This window comes from Microcaecilia unicolor, unplaced genomic scaffold, assembly GCF_901765095.1.
Source record: "Microcaecilia unicolor unplaced genomic scaffold, aMicUni1.1, whole genome shotgun sequence".
Classification (NCBI taxonomy): Eukaryota; Metazoa; Chordata; class Amphibia; order Gymnophiona; family Siphonopidae; genus Microcaecilia; species Microcaecilia unicolor.
Window position 1 is genome coordinate 37,729 of NW_021963268.1, and position 25,212 is coordinate 62,940.

At 48.2% G+C, this 25,212-nt stretch overlaps 1 protein-coding gene across 2 annotated transcripts in view; it reads right to left on the reverse strand.

Annotated features, from left to right (window-relative positions):
* Positions 1–25,212, reverse strand: part of LOC115459126 (guanine nucleotide-binding protein G(I)/G(S)/G(T) subunit beta-2) — a gene marked incomplete at its 3' end in the record, with an annotated part of 103,380 nt that overhangs the window by 17,119 nt on the left and 61,049 nt on the right. For both annotated transcript variants that reach the window (XM_030188998.1, XM_030188997.1), the window contains 1 exon segment: positions 15,940–16,003. In XM_030188998.1, coding sequence (XP_030044858.1) covers positions 15,940–16,003 — 64 coding nt within the window.

Here is a 25,212-nt window from a genome sequence, read left to right on the forward strand (position 1 = left end):
CCCCCCCATTGATTTGCACCCGGGGCGATCCGCCCCTACCGCCCCGTCCTCCGTACGCCACTGCTCAGGATCAAACAGAGCCTGTGATTCCTAATACAGCTAGTACACATTTGGCCTACACTTGACAATCTGCTTATTATTCAGCTTCAGCCTTACAGAATTTCTTTATTACAACACCTTAGACTTGAAACCACTTTTTCTAAATTTAAAGCAGGCCTCGCAGCGCCAGCGAAGAGCGACCTGGGCCCGACCACGCGTCCAGCGGTGGACGTGGCTGCGGCGGGCGGGAAGGAGAGACCGCTGACTGCGGGCAGGGAACTACCGGGAACGGGGAACATCGTGGGTCCATTTGTGACGGCGTCGTTGGTCTCCGGCGCGGGCGGACGGTCCGGGTCGGCGGTGGCTCCCTGTTGCCTTCCTGCCGCGTGGCTGCGGCCTGCCCCCACCGTCGCTCGGCTGCTCAGAGCACCCGCGGTCTCTCTGCCTCGGCAAGCACAGTCCGGGGTGCCCGGAGTGTTCGGGCCCCTGCGCAGAGGGATCGGGCGGGCTGTAGCCTGCCACACTGGTCGACCGTGGTCCTGGGCTCTGCCACCGCACTCCCCGGCCGGAACGGCCTGGGTGCGTACTTGCAGTGCGGACCACGGAACCGAGACGCCCGGGGCTTCGCAGCGCCGACAGGAGAGTCCACCAGCCCGTTCCAGCCGGCCGATCCAACATCTGCAGAGGCTTCAAGGCGATCCAGCGTACCGGCCGACCGGAGCAGGGACAGAGACCGTGGGAAACAATCCATCAGCCACACCTCGTCCCTGACCAGTCTGTAGGCCCAGCTTCCCTGCCTGCCTGCCTGCTCTGCCTCATCTGCTCTATGCCTCCATCTGCCTCATCTGCTCCATCTGCCTGCATGCGCACAATCCAGCTTCTTCCTGCTTCCATGCCTGTTGTTCCAGTCCACCTGCCTGCTTATCACAGCCATCTGCTCCAGCTTGACCCAGCTCGTCCAGCCTGTACCACTCCAGCTTCTCCCTGCTCGCTCCAGCCCATCTCCACCACCCTGTACCAGTCCATCGATTCCAGCTTTTTCCTGCATGCTACAGCTTGATCCAGCCCGCCTAAACCAGCTCCATCGATTCCAGCTTCTTCCCGCATGCTACAGCTTGATCCAGCCCGCCTAATCCAGCTCGCCCACCTTGTTCCACTCCGCTGATCCAGCCCTGCTCGTCCCAGTCCATCGGATCCAGCCTCTTCCTCCTTGTTCCAGCCACCTGCTCCAGCTGTTCCAGCCCGCCTAACCCAGCTTGCTACAGCCTGATCCAGCTTCCCCCTGCGCGTTCCAGCCCGCCTAATCCAGCTTGCTCCAGCCCGCCTGATCCAGCTCCCCCTGCTCGTCCCTGCTCCGTCGGATCCAGCTCTTCCTACTCATCCCAGTCCATCTACTCCAGCCTCCGTCGGATCCAGCGCTTCCTGCTTGCTCCTGCCTCCTGCTCCGGCTGTTCCAGCCCGCCTAATCCAGCCTAATCCAGCTTGCTCCAGTCAGCCTGATCCAGCTCTCCAGCCTTCTGCTCCTGCTGTTCCAGCCCGCCTAATCCAGGCCCTCTGCTCCAGCCAGCTTACTCCAGTCTGCCTGATACAGCCTGTTCCAGTCCGTCTGCTTCAGCCTGTCCCAGCCTACTCCAGTCTGTCTGCATCAGCTTGTCCTAGTCCGCCAGATCCTGCTTCAAACCACTCCAGCCTGACTACTAGCCAATCATTGACTTTCCACCAATCACCTGACTGTCTACCACCCCCCTGCCTCCCAGCCCATCTTCCTACCAGCTCATCACTCTCCTGCCCGACTGCTTACCCTCACCTGCCTGTTTCCCAGCCCACCTACCTTCCCTTTGAACACCTCAGTCACTACCCATGGCTCCCATTCACATCCTATTCCTTGCCCTGTCCCTCCCTAATCTTTTCCTCCTCTCACCGCTGTCTTCCACACGATCTCACTACCCATCCCTATCCTCTTCCGCCCTCCCCTACCTACCCCTGTCCCCCACCTCCTCACCATCCCTACTGTCTTCCTCCTCCTTCCTAGCTCTCAACCTTCAACACCTCCTTCCTGCCATGAACCCTTCCCCTTTCCTCCTAAGCGCATCCCGTCTTCGCCGCCTTCGTCACCCTTCATCACCCACCCTTCTCCGCACTCTCTTGCTCCTTCTCCTGCTATCCGCGGGTGACATCAATCCCAACCCAGGTCCCCCACACCTGTCCTCATCCTCATCTCATTTATGCAAACGATCCCGCGATATCTCCAATCTCATCCCTATTCCCCTCCTCCCCCCTCCTCCCTCCCTTTCTCGTGTGCCCTATGGAACGCCCACTCAATCTGCAACAAACTTCCCTTCACCCACGATCTCTTCATCTCCCATTCCCTTCACCTGCTCGCCCTAACTGAAACCTGGCTCACCCCGGACAACTCTGCCTCAATCGCAGCCCTATGCCACGGAGGTTATCTTTTCTCCCATTCGCCCCGCCCAGTCGGCCGCGGTGGCGGCGTCGGACTACTACTTTCGCCCGCCTGCAGCTTCCAACCTCTCCACCTACCTCAGTCTCACAGCTTCTCATCCTTTGAAGTTCACTCCATCCGTCTATTCCACCCACTGCCACTCAGAGTTGCAGTCATTTACCGCCCCCCTGAGAAATCCCTTCCTTCCTTCCTTACCGACTTCGATGCCTGGCTCTCCGTCTTTCTTGAGCCCTCATCCCCATCCCTCATTCTCGGTGACTTCAACATCCACACTGACAACCCTTCCGATTCGTATGTTTCTCAGTTCCTCGCTCTTACCTCCTCCTTCAACCTCCAACTGAGCCCCACCACCCCTACTCACAAATCTGGCCACTGTCTTGATCTCGTCCTCTCTTCTACTTGCTCACCCTCCACTTTCTGCGTTTCACCTCTTCCCCTCTCCGACCACCACCTTATCACATTCACACTTCAGCACCCTCCCCCTCAATCTCGCCCAACACTAACTACTACGTCCAGAAATCTCCAGGCTGTCGACCCCCCCACCTTATCCTCTACTATCTCTGATCTCCTCCCTTCCATCTTATCCTCCACATCCGTTGACAAAGCTGTCTCCACTTACAATGCCACTCTTTCCTCTGCTCTTGACACCCTTGCACCGTCCACCTCCCGGCCCACAAGACGTACCAATCCCCAGCCCTGGCTGACCCCTTGCACCCGATACCTCCGCTCCTGCGCCCGTTCGGCTGAACGCCTCTGGAGGAAATCTCGCACCCTTACTGACTTCATTCACTTCAAATTCATGCTATCCTCCTTCCAATCCTCCCTATTCCTCGCTAAGCAGGACTACTATATCCAATTGACCAATTCCCTCAGCTCTAACCCTCGTCGTCTATTCGCCACCCTCAACTCCCTCCTCAAAGTGCCCTCTGCTCCCACCCCCCCTTCACTCTCTCCTCAATCTCTAGCCCACTACTTCCGTGACAAGGTCCAGAAGATCAACCTCGAATTCTCCACTACTCCCTCTCCTCCTCTTCAGCCTATATCTCACTCTGTCATCCAACCTACCCAGGCCTCCTTCTCCTCCTTTCCTGCTATCACCGAAGTGGAAATCACCCATCTCCTCTCCTCCTCGAAAGCCACCACTTGTTCCTCTGACCCCATCCCCACCAACCTACTCAACACCATCACTCCTACCATCACCCCCACCATCTGTCATATCCTTAACCTCTCTCTCTTCACTGCATCGGTCCCGGACACCTTCAAGCATGCTGTGGTCACTCCACTCCTCAAAAAACCATCACTTGACCCTACCTGTCCCTCCAACTACCGCCCCATTTCCCTCCTACCCTTCCTCTCCAAGATACTTGAACGCGCCGTTCACAGCCGCTGTATTGATTTTCTCTCCTCTCATGCCATCCTTGATCCGCTTCAATCCGGCTTTCGCCCCCTACACTCAACAGAAACAGCACTATCTAAAGTCTGCAATGACCTATTCCTCGCCAAATCCAAAGGTCACTACTCCATCCTCATCCTCCTCGACCTCTCCGCCGCCTTTGACACTGTCAATCACAACCTACTTCTTGACACACTGTCCTCCCTTGGGTTCCAGGGCTCTGTCCTCTCCTGGTTCTCCTCTTATCTCTCCCATCGTACCTTCAGAGTACACTCTCATGGTGCGTCCTCCTCCCCTATCCCGCTCTCTGTTGGAGTTCCTCAGGGATCTGTCCTTGGGCCCCTTCTTTTCTCAATCTACACCTCTTCCCTAGGCTCCCTGATTTCTTCTCATGGTTTCCACTATCATCTTTATGCCGACGACACCCAGCTTTATCTCTCCACACCACAAATCACTGCGGATACCCAGGCCAAAGTCTCGGCCTGCTTATCCGACATTGCTGCCTGGATGTCCAACCGCCACCTGAAACTGAATATGTCTGTCTAAGACTGAACTTATTGTTTTCCCACCCAAACCCACTTCCCCTCTCCCTTCACTCTCTATCTCAGTTGATAACACCGTCATCGTCCCCGTCTCATCTGCCCGCAACCTCGGTGTCATCTTCGACTCCTCCCTCTCCTTTTCTGCGCACATCCAGCAGATGAAGAAGCGACTAGCCAAGACCTGTCGCTTCTTCCTCTACAACATTAGCAAAATTCGCCCCTTCCTCTCCGAGCACACCACCCGAACTCTCATCCACTCTCTCATTACCTCTCGCCTTGACTACTGCAACCTACTCCTGACCGGCCTCCCACGTAGCCATCTATCTCCCCTTCAGTCCATCCAGAACTCTGCCGCACGTCTTATCTTCCGCCTTAACCGATATACTCATGTCACCCCTCTCCTCAAGTCACTTCACTGGCTCCCAATCGGATACCGCATACAGTTCAAGCTTCTCTTACTCACCTACAAATGCACTCGATCTGCGGCCCCTCCGTACCTCTCTACCCTCATCTCCCCGTACGTCCCTACCCGTAACCTCCGCTCTCAAGACAAATCCCTCCTTTCAGTACCCTTCTCCACCACCTCCAACTCCAGGCTCCGCCCCTTCTGTCTCGCCTCACCCCATGCCTGGAACAAACTCCCTGAGCCCATACGCCGTGCCCCCTCCCTACCCATCTTCAAATCAATGCTCAAAGCCCACCTCTTCAATATCGCCTTCGGCACCTAACCACTTCACCTCTTCTCAGGAAACTTATCTACCCCAACTTGACATTTCGTCCTTTAGATTGTAAGCTCTTCCGAGCAGGGACCGTCCTTAATTGTTAATTTGTACAGCGCTGCGTAACCCTAGTAGCGCTCTAGAAAAATTTAGTAGTAGTAGTAGTAGTAGTAGTAGTATTACTTTTTGCCTGCTTATGATGAATAGATGATACTAAAGGGTATTACGCCCTTAACGTGGTGTTGGACTGAGAAAACAGGCTAACACAAACATGCTAAAAAGCACTTTCCGGTATTTTGCCTGTTTTCTCGTGCTAAGTGCGCACTATTTTTTGAAAATATTTTTTGAGGGGCGGGTCATGGCGGAGAGCGAGCTTGCCTGCATTATCTGGCTAGCGTGTTATGATAAGCGCATGCTAACCGGATAACGCGGGAGCACCTAGCGCCTCCCAAGCAGGAAGTGGTAAGTGCTCCCATGTTCATTTTTTGTAGACCTCATGTGCTAATAGGAACGTTAGTGCCAGACATAAGAAAAAAAAAAAGTCTTAAAAAAGTGCCACATTCTCACATGCTAAGCCCAAATTTTAGCACACTTCAGTAAAAGGGCCCCATAGCTAGCAAAAAGGCAAACTGGCTTTGTAGAATGACGTTCCACCTTGAATTCTCTTATTTCTAATATAATTTTATGTAAATTGCTCCGATATTCTAGAGGAAGGGCAGTATAAAAGTATACTACTACTACTACTACTACTATTTAGCATTTCTATAGCGCTACAAGGCATACGCAGCGCTGCACAAACATAGAAGAAAGACAGTCCCTGCTCAAAGAGCTATGTAATAAAAGTGAGCCAAGTATAGGACAATCAAGCCATTGTGACATCACTGATGAGGTTGGCTCTTATTGGTGGCCTGAGGCATTATGACATCACAATATCACCTCTGATTACAAGAGACTACTACTACTACTACTACTATTTAGCATTTCTATAGCGCTACAAGGCGTACGCAGCGCTGCACAAACATAGAAGAAAGACAGTCCCTGCTCAAAGAGCTATGTAATAAAAGTGAGCCAAGTATAGGACAATCAAGCCATTGTGACATCACTGATGAGGTTGGCTCTTATTGGTGGCCTGAGGCATTATGACATCACAATATCACCTCTGATTACAAGAGACTACTACTACTACTACTATTTAGCATTTCTATAGCGCTACAAGGCGTACGCAGCGCTGCACAAACATAGAAGAAAGACAGTCCCTGCTCAAAGAGCTATGTAATAAAAGTGAGCCAAGTATAGGACAATCAAGCCATTGTGACATCACTGATGAGGTTGGCTCTTATTGGTGGCCTGAGGCATTATGACATCACAATATCACCTCTGATTACAAGAGACTACTACTACTACTACTATTTAGCATTTCTATAGCGCTACAAGGCGTACGCAGCGCTGCACAAACATAGAAGAAAGACAGTCCCTGCTCAAAGAGCTATGTAATAAAAGTGAGCCAAGTATAGGACAATCAAGCCATTGTGACATCACTGATGAGGTTGGCTCTTATTGGTGGCCTGAGGCATTATGACATCACAATATCACCTCTGATTACAAGAGACTACTACTACTACTACTATTTAGCATTTCTATAGCGCTACAAGGCGTACGCAGCGCTGCACAAACATAGAAGAAAGACAGTCCCTGCTCAAAGAGCTATGTAATAAAAGTGAGCCAAGTATAGGACAATCAAGCCATTGTGACATCACTGATGAGGTTGGCTCTTATTGGTGGCCTGAGGCATTATGACATCACAATATCACCTCTGATTACAAGAGACTACTACTACTACTACTATTTAGCATTTCTATAGCGCTACAAGGCGTACGCAGCGCTGCACAAACATAGAAGAAAGACAGTCCCTGCTCAAAGAGCTATGTAATAAAAGTGAGCCAAGTATAGGACAATCAAGCCATTGTGACATCACTGATGAGGTTGGCTCTTATTGGTGGCCTGAGGCATTATGACATCACAATATCACCTCTGATTACAAGAGACTACTACTACTACTACTATTTAGCATTTCTATAGCGCTACAAGGCGTACGCAGCGCTGCACAAACATAGAAGAAAGACAGTCCCTGCTCAAGAGCTATGTAATAAAAGTGAGCCAAGTATAGGACAATCAAGCCATTGTGACATCACTGATGAGGTTGGCTCTTATTGGTGGCCTGAGGCATTATGACATCACAATATCACCTCTGATTACAAGAGACTACTACTACTACTACTATTTAGCATTTCTATAGCGCTACAAGGCGTACGCAGCGCTGCACAAACATAGAAGAAAGACAGTCCCTGCTCAAAGAGCTATGTAATAAAAGTGAGCCAAGTATAGGACAATCAAGCCATTGTGACATCACTGATGAGGTTGGCTCTTATTGGTGGCCTGAGGCATTATGACATCACAATATCACCTCTGATTACAAGAGACTACTACTACTACTACTACTACTATTTAGCATTTCTATAGCGCTACAAGGCATACGCAGCGCTGCACAAACATAGAAGAAAGACAGTCCCTGCTCAAAGAGCTTACAATCTAATAGACAAAAAATAAATAAAGTAAGCAAATCAAATCAATTAATGTGAACGGGAAGGAAGAGAGGAGGGTAGGTGGAGGCGAGTGGTTACAAGTGGTTACGAGTCAAAAGCAATGTTAAAGAGGTGGGCTTTCAGTCTAGATTTAAAGGTGGCCAAGGATGGGGCAAGACGTAGGGGCTCAGGAAGTTTATTCCAGGCGTAGGGTGCAGCGAGACAGAAGGCGCGAAGTCTGGAGTTGGCAGTATAGTTGAACAAAAGATTTCATAGCTTAATTAAGCACACCAAAAAAAGAGAAACACACTCCTCTTGGTGTTTTCCAAAGGTTCAGCAAATATCTCCTATTTAATTGCTATACCCCACTCGTGATTTTATAATATTCTTTCATATTCCCTCTCTGTCACCCTTTGCCAAACTCAATAGGACTAACCAGTTTAACCTGTCTTCAGGGAAAAAGAAAAGTGTTATTTTTGGGGCCCTTCTATGAACCATTTTCAGCTCTGCTATTCTCTTTTTGAAAAAGCCTTCCTTAGAACAGGACTATTATGGGATTCTTGAATGCTGTCGAGTTACCTTACCCCAGAAAGCACAAGATTCAACTGTATCATTTGGGGAGGGGGGATGTTTACATGGTTGGGATTTCCTCCTGCAGGACACTAGTTACACAGCAACACAGTAAGAGAGCAGGTCTAGCTGGGAGGCTCTGGCAGTCCTGAGCAGGATGTAGCAGCCTCCTCGTACCTGCTGCCAGGGTGAGTCAGACTCCCAGTACAGTGGTGGTTATGCATTCTTCCAAGTAGCACCTGAAACCAGAGCTGCAGAAGCCAGTTACGCTGGAGGCTCTTTACTGCAGCGTTTAGAAGAGTCTGCTACGGTAAAGCCTTATCTTCAGCCAGCAGTGGAGAATTCTCTATGAATTTGCAAATGAACCTTTTTCAGAGACGGGAAGGTGGTAGAACTAGAGGACATGAATTGTGGGGGGCAGACTCAGGACTAATGTCAAGAAGTATTTTTTCACGGAGAGGGTGGTGGATATGTGGAATGCCCTCCCGCGGGAGGTGGTGGAGATGAAAACGGGAATGGAATTCAAACATGCGTGGGATAAACACATAGGAATCCTGTTTAGAAGGAATGGTTCCGCGGAAAGAGGAGACTGGGTGGCGACGCCAGTTTGGGTAACAAAATGGGAGCTGGGCAGACTTCTACGGTCTATGCCCTGACTGTGACCGAATAGATAAGGATGGGATGGAGTGTAAATTTTAAGGGGTTTCGACGTTAGCTTCAGAACTTAGTACAAGAACAGTGCTGGGAAGACTTCTACAGTCTGTGCCCTGAGAAAGGCAAGGACAAATCAAACTTGGGTATAAAGTATCACATACCATGTAAATGAGTTTATCTTGTAGGGCAGACTGGATGGACCGTACAGGCCTTTATCTGCCGTCATTTACTATGTAACTATGTAAAGTTTAATTTTTCCCCTGTCCACAGCACTATGGCAGATTGGGACAGGTTTTCCTCCAGGATATGCTTCCACTTTCCACCATCAATGTTTCCCTTAATCTTCACAAGCCTCTTGGCCTTGCTGCTGAAAGCACACTCAAAACATGTTACCAGCGCCAAGCTTTAATGTAGGTATGGAGCTGCACACATCATTTAGTGCCGAGATCAGAAAAGTCCACTTGGGTTTAATCAAACTAAAAAAAACTCTCTCACGTGCGCATGCAGTGTCCCTTCAGTGTTTCTTTGCAAATGCGGCAAAGTATGTGATTTTTCTTTCAGCAGTGGCTTCACATTAATTGATTTGCTTACTTTATTTTTTGTCTATTAGATTGTAAGCTCTTTGAGCAGGGACTGTCTTTCTTCTATGTTTGTGCAGCGCTGCGTACGCCTTGTAGCGCTATAGAAATGCTAAATAGTAGTAGTAGTAGTCTCTTGTAATCAGAGGTGATATTGTGATGTCATAATGCCTCAGGCCACCAATAAGAGCCAACCTCATCAGTGATGTCACAATGGCTTGATTGTCCTATACTTGGCTCACTTTTATTACATAGCTCTTTGAGCAGGGACTGTCTTTCTTCTATGTTTGTGCAGCGCTGCGTACGCCTTGTAGCGCTATAGAAATGCTAAATAGTAGTAGTAGTAGTCTCTTGTAATCAGAGGTGATATTGTGATGTCATAATGCCTCAGGCCACCAATAAGAGCCAACCTCATCAGTGATGTCACAATGGCTTGATTGTCCTATACTTGGCTCACTTTTATTACATAGCTCTTTGAGCAGGGACTGTCTTTCTTCTATGTTTGTGCAGCGCTGCGTACGCCTTGTAGCGCTATAGAAATGCTAAATAGTAGTAGCAGTAGCGTAACCAGAGCTGATATTGTGATGTCATAATGCCTCAGGCCACCTTTAAGAGCCAACCTCATCAGTGATGTCACAATGGCTTGATTGTCCTATACTTGGCTCACTTTTATTACATAGCTCTTTGAGCAGGGACTGTCTTTCTTCTATGTTTGTGCAGCGCTGCGTACGCCTTGTAGCGCTATAGAAATGCTAAATAGTAGTAGCAGTAGCGTAACCAGAGCTGATATTGTGATGTCATAATGCCTCAGGCCACCTTTAAGAGCCAACCTCATCAGTGATGTCACAATGGCTTGATTGTCCTATACTTGGCTCACTTTTATTACATAGCTCTTTGAGCAGGGACTGTCTTTCTTCTATGTTTGTGCAGCGCTGCGTACGCCTTGTAGCGCTATAGAAATGCTAAATAGTAGTAGTAGTAGTAGTGGTCACCCTCACAGCAGGTTTGTGGCCAAATTATCAAATACCTCGTAGTCAACGTGTTCCCATCTCAGGAAAAGACCTCTGTCATTCTTTTAAAGTAATCTTAGCCCTCTCACAGTAACTTCTCTCAATAGTTTCCTTAATTCACAGCTGGAGAGATGGTCTATCAAAGCATTGTCTTGGCAGTGCCAAATTGTTTTCACTTTAAAATGATAGACCTGGGAATGTCCCAAGGAATAGTCAAAGCACTGACATTTTCTTTATATCCTCCATCCATGTTGTACCTCTAAAAAACTGAATCCTGGATTTCTCTTTGACATGTTTAGACCTTTGAATCGAATTCACTTCATACTACAGAACAGCTCAGCTACTGTGGGCACAGCTAATTTGAGTTTGCTATGACAAAGGGTAAGAAGACTTAAGTAATCCAAGACATTGTGATTTATTTTTATATTTGAATTTTACAAATATATTGATTCAAATTAAAGAAATAAGACAAACACATTAGGAAACCACACTCAGAATTACTTTCCATCCACATGGAGGCTCATTTTCAAAGCACTTAGACTTACAAAGTTACATAGAAATCTATGGAGCTTTGTAAGTCCAAGTGCTTTGAAAATATGCCTCATAGTAACATAGTAGATGACGGCAGAAAAAGACCTGCACGGTCAATCCAGTCTGCCCAACAAGACAAACTCATATGTGTATACCTTACCTTGATTTGTATTTGCCTTTTTCAGAGCACAGACCGTACAAGTCTGCCCAGCAGTATTTCCCACCTCCTAACCACCAGTCCTGCCTCCCATCACCGGCTCTGGCACAGACCGTATAAGTCTGCCCTCCCCTATCCTCGCCTCCCAACCACCAACCCCTCTTCTCCCCACCTGCTCCGCCATCCAATTTCGGCTAAGCTTCTGAGGATCCTTCTGCACAGGATTCCTTTATGCATATCCCACGCATGTTTGAATTCCGTTACCGTTTTCATCTCCACCACCTCCCGCGGGAGGGCATTCCAAGCGTCCACCACCCTCTCTGTGAAAAAATACTTCCTGACATCTTTCCTGAGTCTGCCCCCCTTCAATCTCATTTCATGTCCTCTCGTTCTACCGCCTTCCCCTCTCCGGAAAAGATTTGTTTGTGGATTAATACCTTTCAAATATTTGAACGTCTGTATCATATCACCCCTGTTCCGCCTTTCCTCCAGGGTATACATGTTCAGGTCAGCAAGTCTCTCTTCATACGTCTTGGAACGCAAATCCTGTACCATTCTCGTAGCTTTTCTTTGCACCGCTTCCATTTTTTAAACATCCTTCGTAAGGTACGGCCTCCAAAACTGAACACAATACTCCAGGTGGGGCCTGACCAACGATTTGTACAGGGGCATCAACACTTCCTTTCTTCTGCTGATCACACGTCTCTCTATACAGCCTAGCAACCTCTCGCTACAGCCACCGCCTTGTCACACTGTTTCGTAGCCTTCAGATCCTCGGATACTATCACCCCAAGATCCCTCTCCCCCTCAGTACCTATCAGACTCTCACCGCCTAACACATACGTCTCTCGTGGGTTTCTACTCCCTAAGTGCATCACTTTGCATTTCTTCGCATTGAATTTTAATTGCCAAACCTTAGACCATTCTTCTAGCTTCCTCAGATCCTTTTTCATGCTTTCCACTCCATCCCGGGTGTCCACTCTGTTGCAAATCTTAGTATCATCCGCAAATTATTAAAGAAACAGGGCCAACGATGTTAGCAAATTTAAAAAAAAAAGAAAAAGGAAATCAACAAACAGCTGCAATCAGAGCAGTACCCCAGAGCCAGCCTTACAGCGATTCTGTCTATCACTTCCAAAACATCATGTTTGAATCCTCAATTTTTCGTTACAGACTTTAAAAATCCAATTAATCGGTTAGGATCAAAAAATATGTAAGATTTCCCCTCATAAATCAAAGCACAATTACAAGGAAAATATAAATAAAAAGCAAAGCCCTGGGAGACTGAAGCTCTTTGACGTCATCTCTGCAAAGCTTTAGACAAATCAGGAACTATTTTAACTGCAGATCCTCAAAAAAATTCTCCATATAGCTGAAATACAATCTTAGACCTGCATTTTTGGTCTGGTTCCAAGGCAAAGGTAGTTCTCTATGTCTCCACCTCCAAACAGGATTACAAACACTCTTGTCATATCCAGCCTAGATGGAGAACCCGCTTGAGCTCCAACAGTTTGAGTGGCCAGGCAAAGACAAATATTGTGCCCTCACAATACGGGGGAAGTGTCTCAGATGACATTTTTCAACATTTCACTTAGATATTTACAAACCATATCCCAAGGTGACATTAACGGTGATGACTTTGGGGGAATTCAAAAGAGTGTTCTTTTATTGATTTTCTAAATACTCCATCCTTCTATGCAAAAAAAAAAAAAAAATCCTTAATTTCTGTGCCACTTCTCCATCACCACGGAGGGAAAGATAATTAAAAAACACAGCACCATGAGGAAAGGTGAGAAGCTCCAGCTAGAATGTCTGCTTTTTTTGTGTTTTTAATTGTTCATTGACTTTCTACGGTGGTTCTTTCACACAAAATCTAAAGCATACTGTGTACTTTAGTGAAAAAGTCCTACTATAATGCATTATTCAATTTTATTTTTTAGATGGAAGAATCCATAAATTATTTTTGTTACATTTGTACCCCGCGCTTTCCCACTAATGGCAGGCTCAATGCAGCTTACATGGGGCAATGGAAGGTTAAGTGACTTGCCCAGACTCACAAGGAGCTGCCTGTGCCTGAAGTGGGAATCTAACTCAGTTCCCCAGGACCAAAGTCCACCACCCTAACCACTAGGCCACTCCTCCACTGTTGCTACTATTTGAGATTAGAAGTCGGCCCTTGCAGATCACCAATGTGGCCGCGCAGGCTTCTGCTTCTGTGAGTCTGACGTCCTGCACGTACGTACGTGCAGGACGTCAGACTCACAGAAACAGAAGCCTGCGCAGCCTTCTACATGGAATGTTGCTAGTGGAATAGCAACATTCCAAGTAGAATCTCCAATAGTAGCAACATTCCATGTAGAATCTCCAACAGTAGCAACAGAATCTCAATAGTAGCAACATTCCATGTAGAATCTCCAACAGTAGCAACAGAATCTCAATAGTAGCAACATTCCATGTAGAATCTCCAATAGTATCTATTTTATTTTTGTTACATTTGTACCCCGCGCTTTCCCACTCATGGCAGGCTCAATGCGGCTTACATGGGGCAATGGAGGGTTAAGTGACTTGCCCAGAGTCACAAGGAGCTGCCTGTGCCTGAAGTGGGAATCCAACTCAGTTCCCCAGGACCAAAGTCCACCACCCTAACCACTAGGCCACTCCTCCACTGTTGCTACTATTTGAGATTCTACATGGAATGTTGCTATTCCACTAGAAGTCGGCCCTTGCAGATCACCAATGGGGCCGCGCAGGCTTCTGCGAGTCTGACATCCTGCACGTACGTGCAGGACGTCAGACTCACAGAAACAGATGCCTGCGCAGCCTTCTACATGGAATGTTGCTAGTGGACTAGCAACATTCCATGTAGAATCTCCAACAGTAGCAACATTCCATGTAGAATCTCCAATAGTATCTATTTAATTTTAGTTACATTTGTACCCTGCGCTTTCCCACTCATGGCAGGCTCAATGCGGCTTACATGGGGCAATGGTGGGTTAAGTGACTTGCCCAGAGTCACAAGGAGCTGCCTATGCCTGAAGTGGGAATCGAACTCAGTTCCTCAGGACCAAAGTCCACCACCCTAACCACTAGGCCACTCCTCCACTCGCTTGGACAAAGGTGTGAAGACGTTAACAAGGCACTTTAAGAGCTTAAAACAAACCACAGATTTTATTTATTTATGATGGTTATAACTCACATTATCCAAAATTGGCGTGGGTTGGAATTGACTACCTAAACATCTTAGATTCCTAGTAGACTATGAGGCCTATTTTCAAAGCACTTAGACTTACAAAGTTCCATAGTAACCTATGTAACTTTGTAAGTCTAAGTGCTTTGAAAATGAGCCCCTATGAGGCTTATGATTTTGGACGGTGGAGGTTTTTTGGTCAGTGATTATATTGATCATCTACAGTCTCTGAGAGTCCTCTCAAGTTGAATTAATGGAGTAGAGCCTGGGTGTCTTATGAGACCTTTTCCTCCCCGTCACTCATATGCCATTAGTTTCACTAATTGTTTTGGGGGTACAATTGTCACTACGTTCTTTGTTTGGTGACCACTCGTCTCTTAACTGTTTGATATTATCCCTAACGGCTACAGACAACTCACACATAGAGGTCATCAGCAATCAGCTAGACCCAATATACACCATTAACCTTAACGGGTACAACAAATTTAAGTGCAAAAAAAGAGGCAAAGAATCTCTGGAAATAAATATCAGCGATAAGTAATTTAATAAATCCCAGTTCAGATCTCCATAAGCTTTCTGCCTCTAAGTCTCCAAACAGAAAGGGACGTAAGGGAAACAAAAGTGTTCTCTGCTCCCTAAGACTATTTTTTATATGCCATCACTAACAAAAAAAAAAGCTCAGGATGGATTACAAAAATTACATAACTCCAAAAAAGAAAATACATTAAGTAACAGTCAACATAAAAACACCAAGTACATAGGTTATATTTTTGAAACAACCAAGCCTTTAGCAGCCTACGAAATCTCATATAATGTAATTCAAATCTACAGGAAGAGAATTGCACAAATGCTTTTCTTCAAATGTAGTGTATATTATTCAATGCAAAAATGTGAAAAAGGATGCTATGTTGGAGAGACAGGCCAAATGCTCAAGACGAGACTGAATCTACACAGACACCACATCAAAAAATATAGTGCTAACCAGGATGACACCTCTGTAGGTCAGCAATTTGCCAGACCACAGCACTAATAACTTTATTGGTGAGAATACCAAAAGAAATTTCAAAACCATCCAGGAACGTAAAAACTTTGAAGTTAAAATGATGAAACATTTTGGCACCCACCAGAAAGAAAACCCAGATCTTTGTTAAGCCCTATCACATTATAAACCATAAAAATTATACTGCTTTGTCAGCCCCTGATCACACATCCATCTCTCCCTGTTTCTCACCCCCCTCCCCACCACACCTTCCCCATGAGACTGTCATTGGAATGCTCATTTCTGAATTTCTGATCCGAAGAAGGGTTACCTTCGAAAGCTCATTTAAAAAAATGTATTTAGTCCAGTAAAAAAAAAAAAATATATAGCTATAACTATAACAGAGTTCAAGGCATATCAAGACCCATGTTCTCAGTACAACCAGATGCCCCTCTTCCCTGGAGTTAGGGGATGGGAGATACACTGAGTGCATATATGCCCTTGGCCCTTGCAGGATGGAGTCAGAAGTCGTACCTTGTTTGTGGTGTAACTGTCCCAGATGATCAGCTTCCCATCCTGAGATGCACTCACCAATAATCTGAGAAATGAAACAGAAAAAGAACATAACAGCAAAAAAAGCAAGGGGATTCAAGGTCAATTTACGATAGATTTTGGAGGGCAGCAAAATGGTAATATTTATTTACTTACTACATTTATATCCCACCTTTATCCAAGGTAACAATAGTCACATACATAGTCTTAAACAATAGTCACATACATGGTCCTTGACACGCAACAATCGCTAAGCATATGATGATGAAACATGACCAATAAAACGACTGTAACTACAAAACAAAAACAACCAAAAGTCAAAGATAAATCCTCATGTAGCAAAAAAGGCTTTCCACAAACATGCGTTTTTAGCAATCACTTGAATTGTTGAGTATCTTCAAATAATCTCAGGTATCCAGGTAGAGCATTTCACAAGGATGGGGAAGTGATAGAGAAGGTCCATAGTTTGTCTCTATGTAGTTAGACGACTTTGACGAAGGTAAACAGAGCTGACAAGACGTCTTGGATCTCAGTGCTCGTTTCAGTTTATATGATTGCAGCATAGTACGAAAGTAGGCTGGAACAGTCAATACAACAGTCTCGTATTGAACTTTGTATGTTACAGGAAGCCAATGTAATTTTTTTTTAAATGTTGGGAGTGATGTGTTCAGACCTTGAGATTCCAGTAATCAAATCGAGCAGCTGCGTTTTGGATGACCTGCAGAGCTTAGATTCGGGATGATGGTATTCCCAGAAAAGCGAATGCTACATACCTGTAGAAGGTATTCTCCGAGGACAGCAGGCTGATTGTTCTCACTGATGGGTGACGTCCACGGCAGCCCCTCCAATCGGAAACTTCTCTAGCAAAGTCCTTTGCTAGTCCTCGCGCGCCCGCGCGCACCGCGCATGCGCGGCCGTCTTCCCGCCCGAAACCGGCTCGAGCCGGCCAGTCCAGTATGTAGCAAGACAATACACTTCAAGGGAAGACACAACTCCAAAGGGGAGGTGGGCGGGTTTGTGAGAACAATCAGCCTGCTGTCCTCGGAGAATACCTTCTACAGGTATGTAGCATTCGCTTTCTCCGAGGACAAGCAGGCTGCTTGTTCTCACTGATGGGGTATCCCTAGCCCCCAGGCTCACTCAAAACAAGAACCATGGTCAATTTGGCCTCGCAACGGCGAGGACATAACTGAGATTGACCTAAAAAATTTACCAACTAACTGAGAGTGCAGCCTGGAACAGAACAAACAGGGCCCTCGGGGGTGGAGTTGGATCCTAAAGCCCAAACAGGTTCTGAAGAACTGACTGCCCGAACCGACTGTCGCGTCGGGTATCCTGCTGCAGACAGTAATGAGATGTGAATGTGTGGACAGATGACCACGTCGCAGCTTTGCAAATTTCTTCAATAGAGGCTGACTTCAAGTGGGCTACCGACGCAGCCATGGCTCTAACATTATGAGCCGTGACATGACCCTCAAGAGCCAGCCCCGCCTGGGCGTAAGTGAAGGAAATGCAATCTGCTAGCCAATTGGATATGGTGCGTTTCCCTACAGCCACTCCCCTCCTATTGGATCAAAAGAAACAAACAATTGGGCGGACTGTCTGTGGGGCTGTGTCCGCTCCAGGTAGAAGGCCAATGCTCTCTTGCAGTCCAATGTGTGCAGCTGACGTTCAGCAGGGCAGGAATGAGGACGGGGAAAGAATGTTGGCAAGACAATTGACTGGTTCAGATGGAACTCCGACACGACCTTTGGCAAGAACTTAGGGTGAGTGCGGAGGACTACTCTGTTATGATGAAATTTGGTGTAAGGGGCCTGGGCTACCAGGGCCTGAAGCTCACTGACTCTACGAGCTGAAGTAACTGCCACCAAGAAAATGACCTTCCAGGTCAAGTACTTCAGAAGGCAGGAATTCAGTGGCTCAAAAGGAGGTTTCATCAGCTGGGTGAGAACGACATTGAGATCCCATGACACTGTAGGAGGCTTGACAGGGGGCTTTGACAAAAGCAAACCTCTCATGAAGCGAACAACTAAAGGCTGTCCTGAGATCGGCTTACCTTCCACATGGTAATGGTATGCACTGATCGCGCTAAGGTGAACTCTTACAGAGTTGGTCTTAAGACCAGACTCAGACAAGTGCAGAAGGTATTCAAGCAGGGTCTGTGTAGGACAAGAGCGAGGAGCTAGGGCCTTGCTGTCACACCAGACGGCAAACCTCCTCCACAGAAAGAAGTAACTCCTCTTAGTGGAATCTTTCCTGGAAGCAAGCAAGACGCGGGAGACACCCTCTGACAGACCCAAAGAGGCAAAGTCTACGCTCTCAACATCCAGGCTGTGAGAGCCAGGGACCGGAGGCTGGGATGCAGAAGAGCCCCTTCGTCCTGCGTGATGAGGGTCGGAACACACTCCAATCTCCACGGTTCTTCGGAGGATAACTCCAGAAGAAGAGGGAACCAGATCTGACGCGGCCAAAAAGGAGCAATCAGAATCATGGTGCCTCGGTCTTGCTTGAGTTTCAACAAAGTCTTCCCCACCAGAGGAATGGGAGGATAAGCATACAGCAGGCCCTCCCCCCAATCCAGGAGGAAGGCATCCGATGCCAGTCTGCCGTGGGCCTGAAGCCTGGAACAGAACTGAGGGACTTTTTGGTTCACTCGAGATGCGAAGAGATCCACCAAGGGGGTGCCCCACGCTTGGAAGATCTGGCGCACCACTCTGGAGTTGAGCGACCACTCGTGAGGTTGCATAATCCGGCTCAGTCTGTCGGCCAGACTGTTGTTTACGCCTGCCAGATATGTGGCTTGGAGCACCATGCCGAGACGGCGAGCCCAGAGCCACATGCTGACGGCTTCCTGACACAGGGGGCGAGATCCGGTGCCCCCCTGCTTGTTGACATAGTACATGGCAACCTGGTTGTCTGTCTGAATTTGGATAATTTGATGGGACAGCCGATCTCTGAAAGCCTTCAGAGCGTTCCAGATCGCTCGCAACTCCAGGAGATTGATCTGTAGACCGCGCTCCTGGAGGGACCAGCTTCCTTGGGTGTGAAGCCCATCGACATGAGCTCCCCATCCCAGGAGAGACGCATCCGTTGTCAGCACTTTTTGTGGCTGAGGAATTTGGAAAGGACGTCCCAGAGTCAAATTGGACCAGATTGTCCACCAATACAGGGATTCGAGAAAACTCGTGGACAGGTGGATCACGTCTTCTAGACCCCCAGCAGCCTGATAGCACTGGGAGGCTAGGGTCCATTGAGCAGATCTCATGTGAAGACGGGCCATGGGAGTCACATGAACTGTGGAGGCCATGCGGCCCAGCAATCTCAACATCTGCCGAGCTGTGATCTGCTGGGACGCTCGCACCCGCGAGACGAGGGACAACAAGTTATTGGCCCTCGTCTCTGGGAGATAGGCGCGAGCCGTCCGAGAATCCAGCAGAGCTCCTATGAATTCGAGTTTCTGCACTGGGAGAAGATGGGACTTTGGGTAATTTATCACAAACCCCAGTAGCTCCAGGAGGCGAATAGTCATCTGCATGGACTGCAGGGCTCCTGCCTCGGATGTGTTCTTCACCAGCCAATCGTCGAGATATGGGAACACGTGCACCCCCAGCCTGCGAAGTGCCGCTGCTACCACAGCTAGGCACTTTGTGAACACCCTGGGCGCAGAGGCGAGCCCAAAGGGTAGCACACAGTACTGGAAGTGGCGTGTGCCCAACTGAAATCGCAGATACTGTCTGTGAGCTGGCAGTATCGGGATGTGTGTGTAGGCATCCTTCAAGTCCAGAGAGCATAGCCAATCGTTTTGCTGAATCATGGGGAGAAGGGTGCCCAGGGAAAGCATCCTGAACTTTTCTTTTACGAGATATTTGTTCAGGGCCCTTAGGTCTAGGATGGGACGCATCCCCCCTGTTTTCTTTTCCACAAGGAAGTACCTGGAATAGAATCCCAGCCCTTCTTGCCCGGATGGCACGGGCTCGACCGCATTGGCGCTGAGAAGGGCGGAGAGTTCCTCTGCAAGTACCTGCTTGTGCTGGAAGCTGTAAGACTGAGCTCCCGGTGGACAATTTGGAGGTTTTGAGGCCAAATTGAGGGTGTATCCTTGCCGGACTATTTGGAGAACCCACTGGTCGGAGGTTATTAGAGGCCACCTTTGGTGAAAAGCTTTCAACCTCCCCCCGACTGGTAGGTCGCCCGGCACTGACACTTGGATGTCGGCTATGCTCTGCTGGAGCCAGTCAAAAGCTCGCCCCTTGCTTTTGCTGGGGAGCCGAGGGGCCTGGCTGAGGCGCACGCTGCTGACGAGAGCGAGCGCGCTGGGGCTTAGCCTGGGCCGCAGGCTGTCGAGAAGGAGGATTGTACCTACGCTTACCAGAAGAGTAGGGAACAGTCTTCCTTCCCCCGAAAAATCTTCTACCTGTAGAGGTAGATGCTGAAGGCTGCCGGCGGGAGAACTTGTCGAATGCGGTGTCCCGCTGGTGGAGAGACTCTACCACCTGTTCGACTTTCTCTCCAAAAATGTTGTCCGCACGGCAAGGCGAGTCCACAATCCGCTGCTGGAGTCTATTCTCCAGGTCGGCGGAACGCAGCCATGAGAGCCTGCGCATCACCACACCTTGAGCAGCGGCCCTGGACGCAACATCAAAGGTGTCATACACCCCTCTGGCCAGGAATTTTCTGCACGCCTTCAGCTGCCTGACCACCTCCTGAAAAGGCTTGGCTTGCTCAGGGGGAAAAGCATCAACCAAGCCCGCCAACTGCCGCACATTGTTCCGCATGTGTATGCTCGTGTAGAGCTGATAAGACTGGATTTTGGCCACGAGCATAGAGGAATGGTAGGCCTTCCTCCCAAAGGAGTCTAAGGTTCTAGAGTCCTTGCCCGGGGGCGCCGAAGCATGCTCCCTAGAACTCTTAGCCTTCTTTAGGGCCAGATCCACAACTCCAGAATCATGAGGCAACTGGGTGCGCATCAGATCTGGGTCCCCATGGATCCGGTACTAGGACTCGATCTTCTTGGGGATGTGGGGATTAGTTAGAGGTTTTGTCCAGTTCGCAAGCAATGTCTTTTTTAGGACATGGTGCAAGGGAACAGTGGACGCTTCCTTAGGTGGAGAAGGATAGTCCAGGAGCTCAAACATTTCAGCCCTGGGCTCGTCCTCCACAACCACCGGGAAGGGGATGGCCGTAGACATCTCCCGGACAAAGGAAGCGAAAGACAGACTCTCAGGAGGAGAAAGCTGTCTTTCAGGAGAGGGAGTGGGATCAGAAGGAAGACCCTCAGACTCCTCGTCAGAGAAATATCTGGGGTCTTCTTCTTCCTCCCACGAGGCCTCACCCTCGGTGTCAGACACAAGTTCACGAACCTGTGTCTGCAACCTCGCCCGGCTCGACTCAGTGGAGCCACGTCCACGATGGGGGCGTCGAGAGGTAGACTCCCTGGCCCACATCGGCGAAGCTCCCTCCGCCGACGTAGGCGGGGAGCCCTCCTGGGAGGTGGCCGCAGTCGTCGGGGACCTCACCCCGGGCGATGGGCCAGCCGGCGCCACGCTCGACGGTACCGGAGGCGCAAGCACCGCCGGTACCGGAGGGGTAGGGCGCAACAGCTCTCCCAGAATCTCTGGGAGAACGGCCCGGAGGCTCTCTTCAGAGCGGCTGCAGAGAAAGGCAAAGAGGTCGATGCAGGCGTCGACGTCAGAACCTGTTCCGGGCGAGGAGGCTGTTCCGGGCTGTCCAGAGTGGAGCGCATCGACACCTCTTGAACAGAGGGTGAGCGGTCCTCTCGGTGCCGATGCCTGCTGGGTGCCGACTCCCTCGGCGACCCAGAGCTCTCGGTGCCGACGCGGGGAGGCGACCGGTGTCGATGCTTCTTCGATTTCTTCCGAAGCATGTCACCGGAGCTCCCCGGCACCGACGAGGAGGACGTAGAATCCAGCCGTCGCTTCCTCGGGGCCGAGGCCGAAGGAGGTCGGTCTCGGGGGGGCTGTACCGCAGGAGCCTTCAGGGTAGGAGGAGACCCACCCGAAGGCTCACCGCCACCAGCAGGGGAATGGACAGCCCTCACCTGCACTCCTGACGATGCACCACCGTCCGACGACATCAGCAGACGAGGTCCCGGTACCACCGACGTCGATGCAGCTATCCGATGTCTCGGCGCCGATGCAGAGGCCCGATGCCTCGATGCACTCGATGCAGGGGCGGCCGAGGAAGATGGTCTGGACGCTGACGACGTCGATGCACTCGAAGATCCCGGTGCCGATGCCGACGAAGAGCCCGAGAACAACACGTTCCACTGGGCTAGTCTCGCTACCTGAGTCCGCCTTTGAAGCAGGGAACACAGACTGCAGTTCTGAGGGCGGTGCTCGGCCCCCAGACACTGAAGACACGACGAGTGTCGATCAGTGAGCGAGATAACCCGGGCGCACTGGGTGCACTTCTTGAAGCCGCTGGAAGGCTTCGATGTCATGGGCGGAAAAATCGCGCCGACGAAATCAAAGTCCAAAATGACGGAAAAAGAGCACCAAAAAATTTGTAAGGGAGAAAATCTCGACCGAGGCCGAAAAGGCCTACCCCGACGACGAAAGAAAACTTATCGGGGCAAAAAGCTGGAAGTACGGGGAGGATTAACACGAAACCCGGGGGGGGGGGGGGGTTCCGGAGCACTTCCCGACACTTGAAAGACTTTTCCGAAGAAAAAACACGTCAAAATAAATTTGGACGCGCGAGGTCGACTTTCCGGGGCTCGACACGGCGAAAACACGACCGTACCGAGTGCGGACAATAGAAGACTGGCCGGCTCGAGCCGGTTTCGGGCGGGAAGACGGCCGCGCATGCGCGGTGCGCGCGGGCGCGCGAGGACTAGCAAAGGACTTTGCTAGAGAAGTTTCCGATTGGAGGGGCTGCCGTGGACGTCACCCATCAGTGAGAACAAGCAGCCTGCTTGTCCTCGGAGAATAGAGAGTTACAGTAATCAATTTTTGTCAGTACCAGGCTCTGTACTATCATCTGAAAGTCATGTGGTGTGACCGTATCTTTCAAATTGCTCAACACAAATGATGGAAGACAGCTGCTTGCATAAAAGAGAGAGAGGGAGGGAGGGGAGATCTCCACTGACAGCAACACAAATCAGTCATACAAGTGGAAGACAATCTGACGATGCTAAGATGGAAACCACAGGAAAATTCTATGAGATCGTGCAGACATTCCCATGCTACAGACCTACATGGGAACCATCTACACTTCTTACTAGCTTAGCTTCAACTGTAAACTGAAGAAGGATGAGAATGTGTGTTTATTTATCTTGCAGTTGATGGAGAATCTCTATTATAGGTAAGCAGTAGTGGTTCCAAGATTACAAGCAAGGAACGCAATCCAACAAAGAATATAACGGAATTCCCTCAACAAATAGGCACACTGCTTGTGTTAATGTTTGAACTGTGCAGTTCAGTGTGAAACCTAGAGAGAAAAGTGGAATGGTGGGAGACAGTCTTCATAAAAAGAAAACCTTAGGGGAGCCAAGAAGCACCCTGATCAGACACTTATGTGGTATCTCTGGGCTATGGGTTTCTGTTTCTCACTTTTGATCTTTCCCTGATTTAAGATGGTAAAAAGGAAGGGTAAGCAGTAAACCTATCCAGGAGAGAATCCTTCAGTGTTCCAGGGCATGATGGCATTCTTGCAGCATCCAAAAAGTATGTGGAAGGACAGAGAGAGAGGAAAGAGCTCTGCAATGGAATCAAATTTCATACCATTTATTTATTGTATCACCATTCGTTACAAGCAATAGGCGGTTTATGACATCAATTCATCAATATACAAAAAAAACCAATGCAACACACAGTATATTCTAATATAATAAAAATCTCTAAAAAAAAACTGAAATATCACCAATTATCTAAGCAGCTCTTGAAAGTAAACCTCTCTCTGGATGTCATAATTTATTTATTTATTGCATTTGTATCCCACATTTTCCCACCTTTTTGCGGGTTCAGTGTGGCTTACAATATGGGTTAAATGTTGGATATACAATTTGTTACAGATTGGTTATGGATTACATTGTGCAGAGTTATGCGAAACAATTGAGGTGTCGTTAAGGAATGTAACAATGGAACACAAACATTGAAACTTTGGAAGGAAACAATGGGAGCTTAGAGAGCGATAAAAAGGCATGAAGACATATGGTATATATCTTTCTGTGAGTAAAGGTATGAATGATGTGATAATACGGGAATGAGAGCTCAGAGGTGAATGTATGATGCATTAGTGAACAGCAAGTTTGGGCTTTATGTGTTTTGGTTCAATAATATTCAATATTAATATTGAAAAAGAAATCAAACTTAATTTCTTTCTAAGTTGCAGAGTATAAATGGCATTTATTTGCAAGAAAGAAAAAAAGGTAGGTAAGTAGTGGAGTGCCTCAAAGGTCTTCATGAATGCTCTTCAGAGTTAGAAGGGAAAATGTGCCTTTTTGCAGATCACTGGAAGATCTGCAACAGAGTGAATATCCGAGACAGGGTAAAGTGAATGAGAAGTGATATACAAATCTAGAGGTCTTCTCTAAAGCTTGGCAGTTAACTTTTAATGTGAAAAGTCCAGAGTAATACATTTGGAGTGTAAAACCCAGAAGAACTCTATGCAATAGGAGAGAAAAGAGGCTGTTGGAAAAAATACAGCCCCATTTTAGGTCCTAGAAGTAGGAATTGAGATGTGCAGGTCAGTGTGTCTCGGGTTTCACCAGTATTTTAGAACGGAACCTGCCAATGTACAGCTGTTCTAAAATACTGGAGAAAGAGACGTTTTTGTGCAGAGTGCATGCAGCATAAACATCCATTTTAGAATAAATAAAATAATCAATGGTTCAAAGCCAGCATACAACCAGTTATTTTTGCAACCTAGCTATCCTAGTATGTTTATGATGCTGTATTGTAAAATAGGATTCTTACAGCAAATTACTTTCTTATGCATTATTCTTTGTTATGTATACTATACTGTTTATTGTAAGCCACACTGAACTCAAACTTGTTTGGGATAATGTGGGATATAAATGTCACAAATAAACAAACCTTGGAAACATAAGTCAAGCTTACTGTTTTGTTACCTGTTGCACAGCCAGTGGAGGTAGTATCAAAACAAGTAGCGAACAGTATTGACTTGCTCGAGAGTTGGATACGATCTCATAGTTTAAAACGAATAAAGAAAAAAAATTAAGTTTTTAATGATTGGACAAACCTCAGATGTCTTGAACGATAACATCCTGAAACT